At 37.3% G+C, this 19,808-nt stretch overlaps 5 protein-coding genes and 1 long non-coding RNA gene across 16 annotated transcripts; 1 reads left to right on the top strand and 5 right to left on the bottom strand.

Moving 5' to 3' along the window:
• Nucleotides 1-24: 24 nt before the first annotated feature.
• On the bottom strand, nt 25-2,695 carry LOC108616862 (mesoderm induction early response protein 1). 2 transcript variants are annotated; one of them, XM_089470651.1, is made up of 4 exons: nt 2,574-2,695; nt 1,833-2,509; nt 1,156-1,760; nt 25-712 (listed from the first exon to the last, which is right to left on the bottom strand). In XM_089470651.1, the coding sequence occupies exons 2-4, from the start codon at nt 2,443-2,445 to the stop codon at nt 275-277; spliced, it is 1,656 nt and encodes a 551-aa protein (XP_089326777.1). In that variant the 5' UTR covers nt 2,446-2,509; nt 2,574-2,695; the 3' UTR covers nt 25-274. The 2 variants fall into 2 exon arrangements, with proteins under 2 accessions (XP_089326777.1, XP_017867853.1); XM_018012364.2 differs by lacking the exon at nt 2,574-2,695 and having other exon boundaries at nt 1,833-2,566.
• Nucleotides 2,696-3,242: 547 nt separating this feature from the next.
• Nucleotides 3,243-19,662, top strand: LOC108616864 (uncharacterized). 10 transcript variants are annotated; one of them, XM_018012372.2, is made up of 4 exons: nt 3,243-3,452; nt 4,684-5,026; nt 15,764-16,631; nt 18,973-19,662. In XM_018012372.2, the coding sequence occupies exons 2-4, from the start codon at nt 4,883-4,885 to the stop codon at nt 19,227-19,229; spliced, it is 1,269 nt and encodes a 422-aa protein (XP_017867861.2). In that variant the 5' UTR covers nt 3,243-3,452; nt 4,684-4,882; the 3' UTR covers nt 19,230-19,662. The 10 variants fall into 10 exon arrangements, with proteins under 10 accessions (XP_017867861.2, XP_089326797.1, XP_017867859.2 ...); XM_089470671.1 differs by having other exon boundaries at nt 4,618-5,026; XM_018012370.2 differs by having other exon boundaries at nt 4,548-5,026.
• On the bottom strand, nt 5,307-8,402 carry LOC149268353 (uncharacterized). The gene is made up of 4 exons (XR_016270367.1): nt 8,296-8,402; nt 6,092-6,392; nt 5,699-6,003; nt 5,307-5,629 (listed from the first exon to the last, which is right to left on the bottom strand). It is a non-coding gene; the product is annotated as an uncharacterized LOC149268353 (long non-coding RNA).
• Nucleotides 11,740-12,665, bottom strand: LOC108616866 (neo-calmodulin). The gene has a single exon (XM_018012377.2). The coding sequence runs from the start codon at nt 12,562-12,564 to the stop codon at nt 12,109-12,111; it is 456 nt and encodes a 151-aa protein (XP_017867866.1). The 5' UTR covers nt 12,565-12,665; the 3' UTR covers nt 11,740-12,108.
• On the bottom strand, nt 12,833-14,140 carry azot (ahuizotl). Its single transcript, XM_018012378.2, has one exon. The coding sequence runs from the start codon at nt 13,577-13,579 to the stop codon at nt 13,130-13,132; it is 450 nt and encodes a 149-aa protein (XP_017867867.1). The 5' UTR covers nt 13,580-14,140; the 3' UTR covers nt 12,833-13,129.
• Nucleotides 16,627-18,978, bottom strand: LOC108616868 (uncharacterized). The gene is made up of 3 exons (XM_018012379.2): nt 18,228-18,978; nt 17,934-18,173; nt 16,627-17,656 (listed from the first exon to the last, which is right to left on the bottom strand). The coding sequence occupies exons 1-3, from the start codon at nt 18,411-18,413 to the stop codon at nt 17,258-17,260; spliced, it is 825 nt and encodes a 274-aa protein (XP_017867868.1). The 5' UTR covers nt 18,414-18,978; the 3' UTR covers nt 16,627-17,257.
• Nucleotides 19,663-19,808: the final 146 nt, after the last annotated feature.

Genomic DNA, 19,808 nt, shown 5'->3' with positions numbered 1-19,808 from the left:
CAGTACAGAAGAAAAAAGATTAATATTTTTTGAGAGGTAGTTTTTGTTATTTCTTTGACATGTATACATATATATATTTTTCTCTTTATACACATACATATATACATACAAATATTTAAAGAGATAATGTATTTTTATAATGAATGTTTGATTTTCTTAATAGTAATGCCACATCCTATTCGCAGCAGCCATCGTTGAGTCTCAAGCGCCTGCGCATTTGGCTCAAATGCTCTGCTCCCAATTTGCCCACCCCGTAATTGCCCATCGTTTGACCTTAACTTAAGCTTTCCACTCCATTCTCCTGCTCCATATCGTCCTCTTCGAGTGCGATAGAAATGCCATGCTTGCGAGTGGTCAAAGCTGCCGTACTGCCGCCAGTCATAATGGAATAATTTTTCGTTGTAGATTTTTTATTGACGCCCGCTGCTGGCGTCGTTGTTCCTACTGCTCCCACTGCCACTGCTATCATGGCTGCATCCTTTTCCTCCACAGCGGCATTGCCATTGCTGTGACCATTGCTGCTACTGCCGCTGCTCGCTAGAGAAGAGCAACTGCCGTTGCCATTCCCGTTTCCATTCCCATTGCCACCTTCGTTTATGAACACATCCATGTGATCAATAGTATCGTTAAGTGCAAAGCTCTGATCCCGGCGCTCGCTCTTCTTCCACTGGTAGTAAAACTGAACCAGTTCACGCATTGTACGCGTGCGAACCTGAAAGGACACACATAGGATTCATCATTCGTCAAGTGTACAAATTTCAAATGAAAAATTCCTATCAGTAATCGATTATGCTGTTATCCATATGAATTGAATTTGGAAAATTTTTAACGCTTTTTTCTTCAGTTCATTTTATTTACTACTTTTGCTTAACTTGGAGCTGATTTATGATATGAGCCTTATTTTTATATATGCCCGAAATCTTAAAATTATATCGACTATCTTAGAGCCCTAATTATAAAACCTCGATATTTAAATAAGCTACAGATAGGTTATGTAAACTTTGAACAACACTTAATAAACCTTTTCATCTATATAGAAGGAATTTTTAGACTTCAAATACATTTATAATAGTTCATTCTACTAGTCTCTTAAAGCTCTCTATCGCCCTATTCGTATGCCTGTTAACCACTGTGTTTACTGTCCTCGAGCTTTACCTGGTTTTGCCTTATCTGATAGAAATCCTTGCCAAACTTTTGGATGCCCTCCTCGAACTTCTGGCACTCCTCCTCCGACCAGCTGCTCATCGTGTCGCTGAGAGGCAGAACATTCATGCGCTTTCGACGCAGGGCCTCCTTGAAATCATAGCCACATTGCACGAGGAGATGCAGAGCTTGCTCGTTGTCCTTGACCACGGTTTCTCCATCGGAGCTAGCCTGAGCGATAGGAGCTGGAGAAGGCACAGGGTCTGCAGCTACGGCAGCATCCACTGCAGGATTAAGAGTTAGCGGTGCTACCTCTTCCAGATCGTTTCGTTCTGACCCTTCGGCTACCACGTCCTCCTCGCCGGCACGCGTCTCCTGTATCTTAGCTAGATAATCCTCGACGTCCCGCTCGCTCACCTGGCTGGGCGCCCAAATTAATTGATCCTCATTCTCATAAGGCAACACATCGGCGACATATAGTGCGAGACCCTCAGGTATTTCAGCTTGGTAATCGGGACCAATCATTATCATCTTTTTAGTATCATCCGAATCCGTGTCGCTATCATCCTCCTGATCCTCATCCTCCGCTTGCTCCAGCAACGTTTCCAACGGAGTAACTAAAAATAATTTGGAGAATTTTAGTACAGATGCTATAAAAGCCTTGTCCTGCCCTGCTTCTCTTCACGTACAACTTTCCAGCTCGTTCAGGGCTTGTTGCTCTGGATATAGATCCAGCAAATGCGAGCGATGAGACCTTTTCGCTAGTTCTGGAGGCAGGTCTTCCAGGTCTAAAGCGCCCTCATGGCATTGCATGGGACTTGCCGGCTCTGCCTGGTTTGGCTTTGCCGGCTGCTCTTGCTCCTGCTCGTCCTCCTCCAGCGGCCTTTTGGGCGCACGTCGTCGCCCTCTGCTCGAGATGGAGCCACTGCCACCGCCGCTGCTGCTGCTGCTGCAGGGTCGCCCTAGGGCAGTTCCATCCATGTTGCCATATTTGGCCAACAACAGTTCGATGGGCATTTCGCTCTCTGCACGCAACGTCGCTATCTCGTCCTCCACATTGTGCGCCTCCAAATCTGCAAGAGCTTCCTCCTCGTTTAAGGTGGCTTCATCATCGAAATCATTCACCATCATATCCACTGTTGGCTCGAATGTTGTGTCTGCCACAGATGAGGATGGTGACATTGGAGGCGGCGGCGGTGGCGGTTGTTGTGAGGTACTGCAGCCGCTGCTGCAACTGGCCATGGCTGGGGACTTGCGTCGCTCGCGTTTCGTCGGTGTTACTGTTAGTTCGCGTCCCGCCATTGCAGAGAATAAAGTTTGTTTGCTCCTCTTCTGAGGTTGTTACTCAAATGCCAATTGTGGGCACCTTAAAAAAACACAACTAACATTTTTCAACAATGTTATTCAACATTATGATATGCGATATTTACTCGGTTGTGTAATTGGTTGTCAAATTGGCGGCTAGAATATCGGCTACTAGATTGCTCATTTGGTACTGATGTCCACTCAAATAGTAAATTAGCTAAATGAAACTACTAAGATTCGATATGTTGCTTATGCTTATTATTAGTAAGCAATATACAATAAGTTAAAAATGATTTTATTTTTATTCCTGAGATATTCGATTTAAATTTATGTCAATGGATTAATTATCGATATATTGAGTTAGTTACTCATCTCATCTCTGTTTGATGTTTCTTTGGTTTTGTCTCTTTTACCATAATCTTTTTCATTTAGCCGCAAGATTTATAAGCATTTTCTTTGTCTACGGAAATAAAACAAAGCAATTATATTGATAACAATTTTTTTTTTTTTCAGCAATTGATAAAAATTTGAAATCGAATTTAACAGCCTCTAGCAATTATTTTTAAATATATATTCACATCGGCAAAGTGCGGTCAGCTGATTTTAACATTATTCGATAACAATTCGACATGTGTATTTGAGTAAAATTTTTATATTTTTAGTTTATATGCCATACAAATACCAATAATAAACATATATAAGTAGTTAAATTTAATTTGTTTGTTTAATCATCAATTAAATAGTAATCGATTCAAGCTGACGATTTTGCATTAGCTAAAGCTGCCAAAACTATCGGTCTCCTCACATCACCAACTATAGAGTAGTTTCATTTGTTTATACTCGAAAAGTGGTTGTCGCGGCTGTCGGTGAAGCATTTGAATGCATTACGGTTTTGCTTATTAGGCGCTCCGCGAAAGTGAAAGTTAAAAGAACAAATCGCAAAAATGATGTAAAATTTCGTGACAACTGTTTGTATTGTTTTGCAAGCACAAAGAAGTGAACTTGTGAGTTTTTACGACAAATGGAGGCTGCGCCGGCACCAACCAACAAACGAAAACCGACAGCAACAACAACAACGCCACAAGCGGCAAGGCTTTAAATTGAAAAAAGAGAGAAATAAAGCAGTCGGCGCCTTTTATGAAGCGCCACTTAAATCGTATGCTAAACAGTCTAGCGCAATCACTTGCATAGGAATACCTAGCTTCTCTATTCATTAAATTGCCTTGTGGCTGCTTTGGCTGTGCGCCATAAAATCAACCCACAAAGGTGAAGAGACATACACAATCTCACATATGCATAACCGTTTGTCTCTATGCATGCCTGTGTGTGTGTGCAAACTCACACACACACACACACACTGATGCGCAAGACCCAGCGAAAATATAGAAAATCATAAACATTTTAACAATTTATTGATTGAGCTATCTGAAAATTCGACTTACATCAATAAAAAGACCAATTGAAATCTAGTGTGCCATTAAATAGTAAAAAAAGTATAGTATAAATTTTTATTCGCATTCAAAGACATTGAATGTTGTCATTTTTTATAGTTTAGTAAATATATTTGTCAAAATACAAACACTATAAATAAATAGGGGAAAAGCGCATTCATGACCAAAGCATCATAATTTGTTGTAAGCATGCATAGTATAACAGTATTATATATTTGTTTGTCATAATAGTTTCTCAGAATATAACATCATAGCATTGCAACAATATGTTGTTTGCATATAGTATATCAGCAAAAGTGTATCAGTATTACAGTAAAACAATGCCGTTGCATTGCAGTATATCAGTAAATCAGTCAAAGAATAAAGCAGTAGTAAATTAGTATGGCAATATAATAATAGTTGATTATTTTCCTTTATCACCATATATACAAATGTACGGTCCTGCGAATATATCAGTATGACACATTCCGCATTGAGTATAACAGAAGTAGGATATGACATTATAACAATATTTTGTTGTTGCCGTTGCTGTTTTCTATATAATCATAATATACATATGTACGAGCATTGTAATTTGATTCGTGTGTAATATTACTGTATAACAGTATTCCAAAGCAATAATACTTGGTTTTTATCATAATATGCTAGCGAGTTAGAAGTATTTATTGGATTTATCTTCTTTTGGTCGCACGCCCGGCAACATGTGACGCGACGGCAGACGATACATCATCATAAATTAAATGAATAGCAACACAAAGATATTAAAACTCGAATGGAATTTTAGTGGACTATTAAAATGGTTTTAATCCAACCGCACTTGATCTATTTCTGTTGATAAACCCGGGACGAGGAGCTCGAGAACGGCCATCAGACTGGAGGCCTCACTCACCCTGAAGCGCATTTTTGCACGCAAAATTGCCTATAAGACGAATTCGAAGCTGAACTCGAATTCGAAATTCAAATCGAAATCGACTCTAGCGGCCATGCGAACTAAACATTTGATATTGATATTAATCGGTGTGATAATCGCAACGCTCGTATTCATTGTCTTTGGACCGGCTGGCGAACCGAACGACTCATTCAAGCACATTGTGGTGCAGACCCATCAACAACTTAAAGAGTTTCAGGTGAGTGGTGTTCGTACAGCTCTAGGTATTATGGGCAGTTGCTAATAAAATTTCATGAAATAATTTGCAAACAAAAAAAAAAAATGTTTAAAAACTAACATTTTTGAGCATATGAAAAAAGTAAAAATAGATCTTGATATGAGATAGACAAATACAAATTTAATTTATGGAATATCTAAATATAAGTATTTATATTTTTACATTATATATATATACATATTTATAAAATAAAGATAATTTAAAATATTTCCTTCAACTTAGACTAAAGAGAGAAATCCCGAGAAATATAAAAAACAAAATTGTAAATATTTCTTGCCATTGACGAAGATATCAGAAAAACCCGAGGGTGGCTTTTACACTTGTTCATATTGAGTGAAAATGAAGGAAAATATTGAAAACTGGATAAACTTCTATACATTTGATTTTTCTAGGTTTAATATAAACGAGGGAGATAACAGTTGAAATTTAATTTATTTACGTGATAAAAATTGCGGATCAGCTATTGCATGTTTAAATACGAAAACTTGTAGATGGAAAAATGAGTGAGTGAAAATAGATATTTATGGGTTGGACGACTCTCATTGGTATGCGCATCTACGAAAGCTAGATAGAGAAAACTTGAATTAAAATGAAAATCATTTAATTCATAAATATATTGGATTTGCAGCAAACCTATCGCGTCCCCCTCTTTATCCATTTGCCAGGTGACCTCCACATTCCTTTATCTCCCTTAATCATAAGCTCCAATGCAACCAAATTTTGTTTGCACGTACCCAGACAGTAGGAGAGAGACAAGAGTTCTTCTTGCCCCTTGTTTGTGTGTCGTTGTTGTAGTTGTTGCTGTTGTTGTGATAACATTATATGCTTATCAGTGAAAACAACAATGATAGTCGGCTTTCTTCATCGTCGCTGTCTGTCGACTTCATTGAGTAAAACACTTGACTTATCAGCGGCTCTTAAGCTATATATAATGCGCCCTAAAAATATATATGTATATCAGATATATGTATATTATGTATCATATATTATATATGTGCATATAACATTTGATATATGTCTAATTACTGAAAACGAAGTCTCTTTTTTTTGTTCTCTTGGGCTATTCCTCTGCTTTGACTCATTCGAAACTTATCAGTGATGTCAACAGCCGCCGTCCAGTGTCAAGTTGACAGCCTCGCTATGATTTTTTTTTGGCAATGGATCATACGAAATGCCTGCCAATTGGCATCGAAATTTATTTACAAAATCCTTGAACTATGCTTTGGTTTATGCCTCGCTTTCCAGGCCCAGAAATGCTCTGCAAATGAGCTGGATGTGAACTGTGGAGCGGCGCTAATGGCTACAAGGTTTTGTGCTTAGCTGTATCCTGTAAAAGGAGTGGGAATCGGGTGTATAATGTCTGTGCAGCATTCATAATTCAAATATAGTTATATATCCCAACCTTAGACCTCAACTCTCTATTATAAACCGTAATACAAAAGTCCCTCAGACCTGTTCTGTATATTGTTTACTGGGTATTTGATAGTCAATACTCTATGGATCATTGGTACCCGTGTTACAGGGTATTTAGAGAGTTTACCACGCGAAATTGGCTCTAGTGCCATTTAAAAGGAAGCTTTTAGCCAAATTGAAACAAGTCTCCGGTCAAAGAGAGAGAGAGAGAGAGAGCGAACAGGAAAGACGAATAACCGGGCACTCTGGCTACTTGGCTGTCCGGCTATCCGGCATTCCGGCTATTCAACTGTCCGGCTAACAGACAATCCGGCATTCAGGCAAGGCAAACATGTAAATGGCCGAAAAGATATCATCATTTGTCGTTTGGCATGCCTGCCAACAGCTGTCCGTCCGTCTATCATCATTTACGCCGGTGCGCCCACGGAATTCCTCAAGTTCCGTACGAAATTTAATAGCTACGAAGGCATTTAACATGCAAATTCCATATGAAAACTTTCTTTATGCCTGCAAATAAACAACATATGCATGCATATGTGTGTCTGTGTGTGTAAGTGTGTAAATATACACTAGAGAGCACCAGTTTGCATACTCATGTGAAAAATTTACAGTAGTAGTTAGAATGCCATGTACATAGGCCTAGAATACGGACAAGAATGTACGAATGTGAATGAAACAGTACTAGGTCTAAGTATACGTGCAAATTTACATACACATATAAAAGATTATTATTTTATATCTGTGAAAATAAACAATAGCAAGCATAAGTATGTGTCTATAGTAAAATGGTATAGTAATAGCTACAAGTACGCACATGAAGCTATCCACACACAGGTGGGGAGAGACGTACCCTGGCAACCATAAGTATTTTGACAAATCTATTAATAATTGTGCCTATTTGGATAAATTGTTTAATATTAATACTCCAGCATTCATTTTTGTGAGCATACTCTCGTATAATACCATATATATGTCCGACAATATGTTTACAATCATAATTTATAGATTATTGATTATAATCATTAAGTAGTACTAGGATTTATTGCAGATAAGCAAATGTGAATATACTGTGCATGCACTTTTGGCAATTAGTGTATGTATTGCTATGTTTCAATACATGTACATAGATAGGCACTTTAAATATTTATAATTCGCCTATAATATTTTATATTCTTCTGTTTTACAACTGCTGTGTACATACTTTTGCCTGCTAGTGTTTCTTTATAGCGAATGCGTATTGTTTCCCACTGACTTTTTGTTTGCCTTAATTTGATGTGTGTGTGTGTGTGTGGCCAGAACGTTTATTGTTTACTTTAATTAGATTGCGGCAGCTACTTTCCGGCCTTAACCATGCTTCGTCCCCTCCCCGTCCCGCCCCTTTCTGTCCAGAAACACGCGCCCAAAGCACATTCCCCTCTTGGGTATTAAATAACATGTTTAACTTTTAATAAGTGAGTTTTGAATTACATCAAACGACACGCAACTCGAAGCGGGCTGAGCATTATCTAAGTATTTATCAACGATTTGTTGAGTGCTCCATCTGATATCTGTCAATGGAATATGTTTAGATCAATCTTATCGCGGATGATTAAGTCGAGAATCGAATCAAATCAAATCACCGTCGTAAATAAATCAGGTTCTCTCAATCGTGACTACGAATTTAACACTTTCAAGTTTTCTATTTAAGTAGAATTTGGGGGAACAAAAAAGGTATCCATATACATATCTACCTTATACTTATGAGATAGCAAGTGCTTATTTGCTCAACATACAACTCCCTTTACCTACGTAAATGTGAATATGTATTATGTACTTACGATAATTTAACGTTATCTATTAGTAGAGGACGTATGCATAGCTATCTTATATGTGTACATAAGCATTACTAAAGTGAAATAAAAAACAAAGGCAGAGTGAATCAGAGAAAATGAGATAAACTATGTGAGAATTGCATAGAAAGGTCATAGGTAGGAATAGAAAACATTAAGAGACAAAAATTTAAGGGCAGAGGAAGTAGACATTAGAGGAAAAACAGAAGATGGGGCTTACATACATATATATATTATATATCATGTGTATAAGTATTAAAGGGTATTTCAGTTTTAGCATTTTGCAGTAAAGTATTTTGCGGTTGCTCTTGTTTAAAGTTTTCATTTTCAGCAGAGCTTTCGTTTCTTGTTTGTTTGTTTAATTTATTGAACAGAGAGAAAATATACAGAGTCGACATTCATTCAATCGTGCTTATGTATATAGACATATCAGATGTACTTGTGTGTACATATATAATTGTTATACATGTGATTGAGGTTTTTGCTGTTGCACTAAACTAAACTAGTTCCCACCGTCTCAGCACAGAGAGCTCATTGTATTTGATTTGTCTCTATTTGGCAAGGTATCTTAGTAGCTATTAATAACTGGTTTTTGCCAAGGCACATTGGCTTGCGATAGGTCGTGCTACAGTTACAGTTGTATGCTACATACATACATATATGTATGTGGTACATAGTGCGTGCCTAACTAGAAGAAGCCCTTAAATGAAACAATTTGAATAGCTTTGATGTGCCTTGAACAATTGTAATGAATTTCTATACTTTTATACGGACAAACAGACAATGAGTAAGACAACAGTGTTCTATTTACCAATACCGACTGAGCTAGCCTGACTTGGCTGTTGACTAATGCTTTTCAAGTCGTTTATCCATTTACCATATTTAGCTGGAAAAGACTAGATCAACTCGTCTGCTGCTTCCATAATTCTATCCTATACAGACGAACAGGTGCATACTTATTAGGCAGTTGATAATAGTCTTATCCTCGGTCAGAGTTGCACTAAGTTCTTATACTCTTATAATTATACCTTCGAGTATTCGTATAATAATCTGCTCTTATTCGTCATAGATCAATGTAGCTTTTGATCTGTATACTTTTACTTTCAGTAACTCTTATAGAGAGAACGAGGTCATATTGTCTCGACTATTGATCTGAGTACTTCAATATTCGTATCGTTATACCCTCTTCTCCTTCATTCAATGAGCATCAATAAGTGCATTTGCTTTTATGCACACAGCTCTTATATATATATATATATATACATATATGGAAAACACGCGTTTTCCCAATTGCAGATCGTCCATTGAAATGGGCTTTAAGCCGCTTTCGCCTTCTTCAACTTGTTGACAAAATGTGCCACCCAATGAAGGTGCTTTAAGTGATATATGATATGTCCCTCAAGTATCTCGCTTGCACTCTACTCACGCATCACGATGAGATTTATAGTGATGATGATGATCATGATTATGAATGTGGTAAATTTAATGATTATCATCAAGGCTCGACCTGACGTCAAAGTGTAAAAACTCGCAGTTGCCCACTTTGGGGAAACTATTCATAGTACAAACTGAATACTCTACCATATAGAAGGCATGTTAATTTGAATAATATATATGTATATATAAATATTTAAGATTGAGGTTTGGTTTACATGTCATAGTTGGTATGTAAGCCAGGTTTAAAATCTGTTTGAAATTGTTACTAATTACACACCTCTATTGCTGTACAATGGCATACCTGTATAGCCGTAAGCAGGTAAACCAATTATTAAGCACATTCCCAGTGGGAAAAAGCACAAATGCTTTCCAAATCTATATGTATAAATAGGGGAAAAGTAGTTAAAAACAAGTGTTATATACTACACGTATGTGTTTCTGTATGTATTGTATTTATAGTATATCGCGTAACACTCAACCACAAGGGTTGAAATTTAGACTCTTCAACTAAATATTCTATTCATAATTTAATTTTTAATTTTAGCTTTTCGTTTTTAGTTGTGGAGGTGGGGTATTGGTAGGTCTTATACAATATTAGTTCTATCTGTCTTTTTATTTTGTTTAAAATATATGTATATCGACAATATTGCTTTTGCTTTGGCTCTCGTCAATGTATTTAGCTACGATCTTTAGTTGCACAAATATCAAATATCATCAAAATATATATGTAAAATTCTTTTTGGTCTCATCTTTAATCTTAATCATTTGTTAATTGTAAATTTTATGGGAATTTGCATTAGCCCTAATCTAATTTAATCGGTAGCCAAGTCCACTTGTCCACTTAAAGTCGTCTAATGTCTCATATCTAACGTCTGACCCGTGAACCCTGAACTCCGACCGACATCAATTAATTGCAGGGCTCGCTGTGAAATGCTTTGTCTCGACATATATACATGTCTGTATATGTGTGTATGTGTATCTATAGAGCTCGCTCGATATGCTTTAATAATTGAATGTAATATCGCACAAATGAGCTCTCAATGACCTAGAGAAGGAACCCATCGCTAGCTAGCTTCTTACGGACAACTAGACACACTTATATATATGCTCAAGACTTTTGAGCTAGAGAATACTCTACAACCGACTAAGAAATACCCTGTATAATTGCTTCTTGAGCTGATAAAAGCGAGAATAGAAGGTCTTCGGGGAGATGAGAGGACGAATAAAGACAGATGATTCATGAGAGTTAACGCAGAGATAAATGAATTCAAATGAGAGAATAGAGCTCAGATCTTAAAGGTGAATATAAAAGATGGGTGAAAAGAAATGAAAGAAGTGATTATAGTAGATGACAGGTAATACTGGGGCAAATGGGTAGTCAAAGAGAGGAATGTACAAATGCAGTTAAAATCACTGAATGTGCAATGGCGCCTAGTTTCTACTGTTCCCTGAGCTTCGTCCTCAAATCTTTCGTCTCCTGCTGCTCCATCGTAGTACTTGGTAACCCTAGGCGCCATTAGGCACATGAACCAGCCATTTCGAGTCACGCGCGACCCCCATAAATGGAATTTCATATTAAAATTGTCGCTCACGTGCTAAGGACACTTCCGCTTCAGATGACGACCAATAAATACCCTTTCTCATATAATAAATATGTATATAATATAAGATCTACTACCCCATTTATGAGCTTAGACCATTCTTCATCTGATATTTTGAAACAAAATCTTGACAAACAATAGCAGAAATAGTAGCATTACATGGTAATACAGGTGATTTAGCTTAGGAATATACTCTGCTATACATATGGAGGATCCACTTAATATGCTTAGCTGTACTACTCTCTGAAAGTATTACAGGGACTATATGGCGCTGCGTGTTGCTTGGCCAATGTCAGGACTGGTCGAAGCCTGCCCCAGGGCCTGCGTTTGCTTCTAGCTTACATAAATGAGTTGCTTTAGAATTGTTAAGTGACCAATTAAAACAGGTTTCAGGTTTTTCACTATGTGTTTCTTTGTTTTTCTCAGTACGTAAGTTCCACTAATTGCAATAACAGTGCTTAAATTTGTATTCCTAATTTCCGTGCCAGTTGCAAAAATCTTGATTTGATGTTTCGATTGCTGCACTCAATGATTGACGAGTTGTTCAGTTGTTATCTTCTCCACTCTTCAACTCATTGAATTTTCACTCTAATAGACCTTTATACAACACATTTGACATTTTCTTTGAGACTCCACCCAATTTATTTCCCATTCAATTCCTCGTTCAAAGACTTCGAGCAGCTCAGATTTTAAGCTCGTATTTTTTCCATAGACCCCTCTTTGCTAATCTCTCGCTCTCTCTCACGCTCTTTCGTTATCTAACTCAATTCCTGACGGCATTCACAAAGTCTTGAAAACTGAGTTTTCCATCGTTATCAGCATCGACTTCCTTCATCATTTCATTGAACTCCTCTTCGGAGCACCGTTCGCCCAGATTGTGCATAACATTCCGCATTTCGTTGGCCGCTATGAAGCCATCGTCGTCGCGATCGAACAGTTTGAATATAACCCTTAGATTCTCGATTTTGGTCAAGCCCTCCATGCGCTTGGTGATCATCATTACGAATTCCATAAACTCTATTTCGCCATCGCCATCCATGTCGATCTCATCGATCAGATCGTAGAGCTCCGCTTCGGTTGGGCAATAGCCCAACGTACGCATTGCGAGACCCATTTCCTTTCCCTTGATTTTCCCAGTATTATTCGGATCGAACGCTCCAAATGCGTCGCGCACCTCATTCATTTGATCTTCGTTCAATGCAAAAGCTGGGGCCTCCATTTTCTGATTTTATTTCCAAGTATTTTTGTAACTAGTATGTAATGTATATATGTATGTGAGATTTTGTTTCTGTTTAAAATTGAGTTGTGGCTGTTGAACGAATTGATTTAAATTTGTTTACAGAAAGCATACTAGATTAATTACATGAATATGAAACAGACAAACATGCCTCTTTGAATATACGGGGCAACTGCGACTGGTATAGTTATCTTATATAGATTATATATACCGTATGACAAGAATCAGATCATTTCCGAAGAGATAAGGATTCCAAAATATCATTTTATTACTCTGTACACTGCATTTATAATTAAGACTTATCTCTAGGATCGATTTCTCAATATTCAAACTATGTTTGGCATCAATGCGGTAAGCCACGGATAATACAAATATTGAGTAAGCGACCCTAGAACGAGTTCTGATGTCCATATGGTGATCTACTTATATACATCCAATCACCTTTCGCTGGTTAACATCGAATATCAAGACACCGTCTTGGTCGGCGTCCCCCAATCGTATAATTTCTATTGAGTCAGCGACCCCATAACGAATTCTTATGTCCATATCATCTTTCGCTGGTTAATATACCGACGAACTCTTCGAATATCAAGACACCGTCTTGGTCGACGTCTCCCGATCGTATGATTTCTTCGAGCTCTTCGTCGCTCGGCTGAATGCCAATCGATCCAAAGAGCTTACGCAAATCATTTGTGGAAATACATCCATTTCTATCCTTGTCGATCAACGAGAAGGCCATCTTAAGATCGTCGGGCCGATCAGTGTCCGATAATTTCCGCAAAAGTGTATTGACAAACTCCTCAATGTCCAGCGATCCAGTGCCATTCGTATCGGACTCATTGATCATATCCTGTAGCTCCCCATCGCTGACGTTGCCACCCAAGGCTCGCATCACAATGCCCAGCTCCCTAAACGAGAATTCTCCGTCTCCCTCAACGTCGATGCGATTGAAGAGCTCTTGGAATATGGCCAATTCTTTTTCTGTTAAGTCCTCCATTTTCCTTGAGTTTAGCCAGGTGGTTCTTTTCTTGGATTTATTATAAGTATTTATTGATATTTAAATTCTTTAATAAAGATTCGTTATTAAATAATTAGTTTTTTATATTAAGTTCAGTTTTATTGTTTTATGGTTTTATTATATAAAATTTTATATATTTATTTTAATAATTAATATTATTATAGAAATAAATTAATTATTATAAAAAATATATTTATGTTTATATTTTATTTATTTTTTTTTCTTTCTTAGAGTATTCGATTGTATATTATCAGTGTATTTTTTTATATTTGTTTTTTATTATTCATATTTTTTTAAATTTCCATTTATTCAAAAAAAAAATTTTTTTTTTATTGCATTATGTTTCTTAGTTTTTTTTTTTTTTTTTTTTTTAATTATATATATTATATAATATTTTTTTTTTCAAATCGTGTGTAATGTTTTTTATTTTTTTATTGTTTTATTTTGTATGTGTATGTGTTTTGTGTATATATTTAGTTTATTTTTTTCATATTTATATTTTTGTTATTTTCGGTTTTGTGTTTTGTATAGTAGTATTATTTTTCTATGGGCTCAAAACGTAAATTTGTAAACTCATGAAACATGATGCATATGCTACTTCTATTACTATAAAAGTATATATAAAAGTATATATATATTAATACTCTCATATTAATAACTTCTTGGATATCGAGATTTCGAAGTTTGATATGGATTTCTGTAGATTTCATCGTTGTCCTTAATCTCAGAGATAAGATCTTTTGCACAAGTGAGCAGCCCAAGGAATTGATATTTATTTAATCTTCATTGAAATTCTGTGCGGTCATTGTGCTGAGCTATATTTCCCAGCGGCACATGCGAGAAATCTCTGTGGTTTTGGGGTCGCTCCCATTGGCAAATAGAAGGAGTCCCAATATAATAACACCAAACTCGATTCATAGTCTTTGTGCTGCCCGCCTAAATTAGTCCCTATGGGCGACATCAAAAACTGCTGTCGTGGTTTTTTCCTTGTTATACCCTGGAGTACATTGGGAATGTGGTATATTGCAGGGAGATGTTTAGGTTCTGGAGCCAAGTCGATTTAGATCCTTTGGATGAATTAAATCAATATCAAATTTCAGATGCTAGACTTATCATACATGGTATATAGTATAATTCAGCCAATTTAATCCCTTAATCAGTGAGGCTAGTTTAGGATATCTTCTAGTCCTTTTTACCCGTCTCCTACTTGTTTTTCCCCAAAGCAAAGTATCTATTGAGGGGCGTGTCATATGCCAGTAAAGAGTTTTGGCCTATGTTTTTCTTTATTTCTTTCTCTTTTCTATTTTGCGGCTCAGCCCACAAGCGAAATTAGCCTGGAAATGAAAGCCCACGTTCTAGGATGGTCGCATGACAGCTTGACATCCGCCATCTGACCTCTGAGCCCCTGCCTCCCACTGTCGCCACGTCGATTTTGTTTCACCTTCTGCTGCGTTGTTTGTGTGTGTGTATGTATGTGTGTGTGTGTGTGTCAAGGCTTAGTTAGCTCGAAGCATGCCTCAAGCCAATTTCGAGCTGATTGAAACTTGTGAAAAAAATGCAAAATAAAATTTTCTCGGTATAGTTTTCGCTGCATTCAAATGCGGGCTTCACTATAATAGTAATTTATTTAAACAAATAAAAACTATTAAATGCTGATAAGGATATATTCCTATACACACAAGTATTTCCATTTTCAATCAGAGCTCGAGATTATCGGAGTTGAAGAATTTATAAGAACGAGTATGTAAGAAGATATTAGAGTAGAGTAGTATGAGCACAGCAGTATAAGAGTAGAGGAGTTTTACTGTATCTACATCTATCAAGAGATATGAGGAGCTCAGCTCCCATATTTTATGATCGTATTGTCGAAAAGAGTGAGGAATAATTATTGATCTTCTCGGCCTCTGCTGGCCTGTCACTTATTTTACGGTCTTTTACTGTATCTTCCTCCGTCTGGTTTTGTTTCCTCCCCTCCTCTTGCATTTACTTTCGTCTTCTCTCGTTAGTTCTACCTTCCTATGTATATGCAAGAATATAGTTTTATTGAAAATAATGAACACAAGTAAATAAAGTTTGTTTTCTCTGCAATCTTATAGACTGCCCTCGCCTACAATAATTTTGACTCTGATGCTGATTTGTATTTTTGTTTTATGACTTTTCCAGGAGAATCTGCGCGTTGGGCTGGAACGCAAAAAGCTCGAGCTCGATCCAAAGTATCTGCTGCTCTTGGGCTTCACGTCGCCGCTGAGCACAAAAGATGACGCATCACAGCAGCCGGCAGAGAGCGGCAAGCAGAAGCAGGTGCAAACTGACGTACCTGTCACGTCGAAGCGCGAGCTCCAGCAGCAGCAGCTGATGGGGGGCCGCGGGCAGGCAGCTGAGCAGGAGCTGCTGCTGCTGCAGCAGGCGGAGCAAAAGAGCCAGCGCAAGCGGATCACGACGCCGTACAACAATACCAAGTCGAACTTCACCATAGTCAGCTACGTGCAGGAGGGGCAGGTGTCGTCGGTGATACTGCTGGCGCAGAATATCGCAGCCAAGCTGCCGAACGAGTCGCTGCTCATCTACGACCTGGGCGTGTCCGAGGAGCAGCTGCGCTCCCTGAACGCCTGCTGCAACAGCAGCCGCTGCACCGTCATCACCTATGACCTCTCGGAGTTTCCGTCGTTCGTCAGCGATCAGCGAACCCATGCATATCGTCCAATTGTGATAAAGGATGCTCTGATGCGATCCAAATCGATCTTGTTTCTCGAGAACTGTATGCGGATCCGTGGCAGCTATCGCGACTTGCAGCAGCTGCAGAATCGCGCCCTGGTGGCCGGCGTCCTGGGTTGGAACACCCCAACGGCTGTCTCCTCGCGCACCCATCCAAAGATGTTCGACTACTTCGAGTCGGACGCTGAGAATTTCATATTCCTTCGCATGGTGGACCTCGACGTGGTCTTCTTTGCGGACACTCTCTTCGTGACGGAGAAGATTATGTTGCCCTGGCTGAAATGTGCTTTGACCATGGAGTGCATCGATCCAATTGGTAAGTCTGAATACCCAGTCTAAATCCTATTTTATTTCCTGTCAATGTCTATATCCCAGCTATATCTATATCTTACGTTTCCAACTAGAAATGAATTATTTTAAGCTGAACCGTTTTCATTTTATTGTCCAGCGAACGAGTATTGCGCAGTCGTTCATTGGCATTCCCTTGATTCAACTGTGCTGTCATTAGGCAGGACTTCTCCTTCGCTCGCTTCCTGCTGCTGTCCGCATATTGTAGTTGTCAATCAATGTCGCATTCATAACCCACAATCTCACCTAATGACCATCATTTACAGCGCATTTAGTTGATGATAGCAAAACGTGTCATATGTATATGTGTGTGCGTATGCACACACACATGGACTGACATAATTGGGGTCTATGCAGTCCCTGATCTGAATCGAATTTTCAGTTAATGGAATAAAGCAATTAGGGCAGCTTTAATTGTGTAAGTCAGAAGCTGTTCACATTTAACGCTCTCGAATCGAGAACACAATTTGAATTCTACACTTCGGGTTGCCTCCAATAGTTTAGCTATTGTATCCCTGTACAATAGTTTAGCTGTAAAGAGGAACTTGTAATTTGTATTTTATATTCGGAACATACATTTACGCCTACAAATTCTTAGCATACTTCTTTGAACCGACAATTTCTGATAATCTTAACCAGTAAAATAAAGGGACCCAGAACAAAATGTCGTACGATCATCCACAAGAAAACTGGCAAATCGGCACGTAAATTCGTAGCAGCAAAGAAATATTCCTGCGGCTCCATGTTGTACGCATGACGTTCAGAGAGCATCAGAGACGTGTCATAGATGATATACCAGGCGACCAAAGTGCAAAAGTAGGCGTTTAAAAATATGAAGAAGATGTTTAGAAAGTAGGCCAATAATAAGCAGAGCCCAAAAATCAGATGGATTATGATGACGCCTATGCCTTGGGTGAAGCGAACTCTTTGCTGTTTGGTAAATAAAGCTAGTACCAACAGCTGGATCATGAGGATTACAGGGTGTAAATGGACCTATAAGTAGATAGATATAGATAAAGATATAGATATAGATATAGATATATATATAGATATAGATATAGATATAGATATAGATATAGATATAGATATAGATATAGATATAGATATAGATATAGATATAGATATAGATATAGATATAGATATAGATATAGATATAGATATAGATATCGATATAGATATAGATATAGATATAGATATAGATATAGATATAGATATAGATATAAATATAGATAATCATAGTTATAAAATGATATATGGAATCTATGCTTACCCAACGAGTTTTCGTAATACTTAACAGATAAATAGTTCTGCTTGAAAAGCTTAATATAGCTGTTACCAGGTATGAGAGATATTTATATGGAGCAGCTCGACGCCTAATCCGAAATTTGTAGAGTAAAGAATAAATTATTAAAGAAGTTATGAAACTAGAGAGGCGCGCATAAAGCTCATTGCAGCTTATGGGAAGCATTAAGATGATCTCCATGCAGGGAATGCCACACGCGATTTCTAGCTAAAAGATATGGATATATAAATGATGTGGATTACGAAATATCTATGATATTACCATTAGCAGGAAGTAGACATGTCGCACCAGGTGACGTCTGAGTTTTGGATCAGCTATATCGAATTGATAGCTACGGCCCTTTCGTTCATCATATAGGAGTTCACACTGTATGCTAACATCTGGCGAAGATTTATTCGATAAATATGCACACACATTTATGAATTTACTACCTGATTTCGTATCCATTGTTCTCTATGTTTTGATCAATTTCTAACTGAATTATGCACAATTAAAAAGGCTTAACCTAGCTACAATTATTTGGTATTTTTATAAAGAGGAAGAGCTAAGCTAGGTTGCACAACTAGCAGATGCCCTGCATAAGAAATGAATATGTTGTATAACTTACCCAATGCCAACATCCCTTCTATTGACAGGCTATATAAGACGAGGTATCCAAAAAGAAAATACTTGTCATGTTTCTATGTATTTTAAATATTAAAACAAATGTTGTACCTATAGATCTTAGGGTATTTGAGTTATGCCCACAGTAAATGGAAATGGAAATGTCTCATCTGTCTATATTGGTTATAGATATACTAAATATTAGATCTGCAGCTCTTAAAATCAATGACTTAAGCAGCACTAGATGGAAAGAGCTGCAGTAGATCTGTATAATATGCAATATAACCTGCCTATAAATTCGCCATGGGTATCTAAATTAGTTGATAATTGTAACTATTTTGATTTGATAATTGCTTATCTAATTTGTATCTCTCTTATCTTGTATGTTCGTATTTTCGCTTAGGTGCCCAATCGAATGGCTGTAAATTCAACAAAAAGCCACTTTATCGCTACTCGGGCTGCCATGGCTATGATGCATCCGCTTTCAACATAGTGCTCGGTCTGACTTGGCATCTGGACGACACGAAATATTCGCTGTCCAGCGATGGCACCAAAGAGAATCTGTTCTATAAGGAGACACTGGAGCAGGCGATCAAGCTGCTGGAGAGCCGACGACGTAATAACAGCGATACATCCGATCATCCATTTACGGAGGACTGAGCATTTGATATATATATATACTATATAGATATATATGTATTGATTTGTATATAAACACAGACTCAGGAGACGGCTGGATAGAAAAGAGGAAAACAAATTCTAACTACTTACACTATACTGCTTATAGAGTTTATTACTTAGAGAACTATACAAGGAGCTATACGAGGGAGAGAATGTTCATAATATAGCTTTGATCATATATATAGATATATAAACATAATCTATAGGATTCATATGACCAGAGCAGCAGTAGCTTATGCCTCAGTTACTTACTTTTTCTGTTTATACTTGATTATACATTTATACATACCTATGTATGTATATCTATATACATATTTAATATCAAACCCTATTGCTATCTGCTAAAAAAATATAATTTTTATATTATTTATGTAAATACCTATTATAAAAACAAAATGAAATATGAATTATACATACACTTTGTGATTGTATTTGATAGTTACACCCATATGCATACATAATCAATACAAATAACTAAATATAATTACATCTACTAAATGTACTATAAATATAGAAAAATGAGCCAAAAAAATAAAAATAATAAATAAAAACAACCTT

Source organism: Drosophila arizonae, chromosome 5, assembly GCF_054131065.1.
Source record: "Drosophila arizonae isolate 15081-1271.41 chromosome 5, UAZ_ARI_1.0, whole genome shotgun sequence".
Classification (NCBI taxonomy): Eukaryota; Metazoa; Arthropoda; class Insecta; order Diptera; family Drosophilidae; genus Drosophila; species Drosophila arizonae.
The sequence above is the reverse complement of the archived record's forward strand: the minus strand, read 5'-3'. Positions and strand labels throughout refer to the sequence as shown.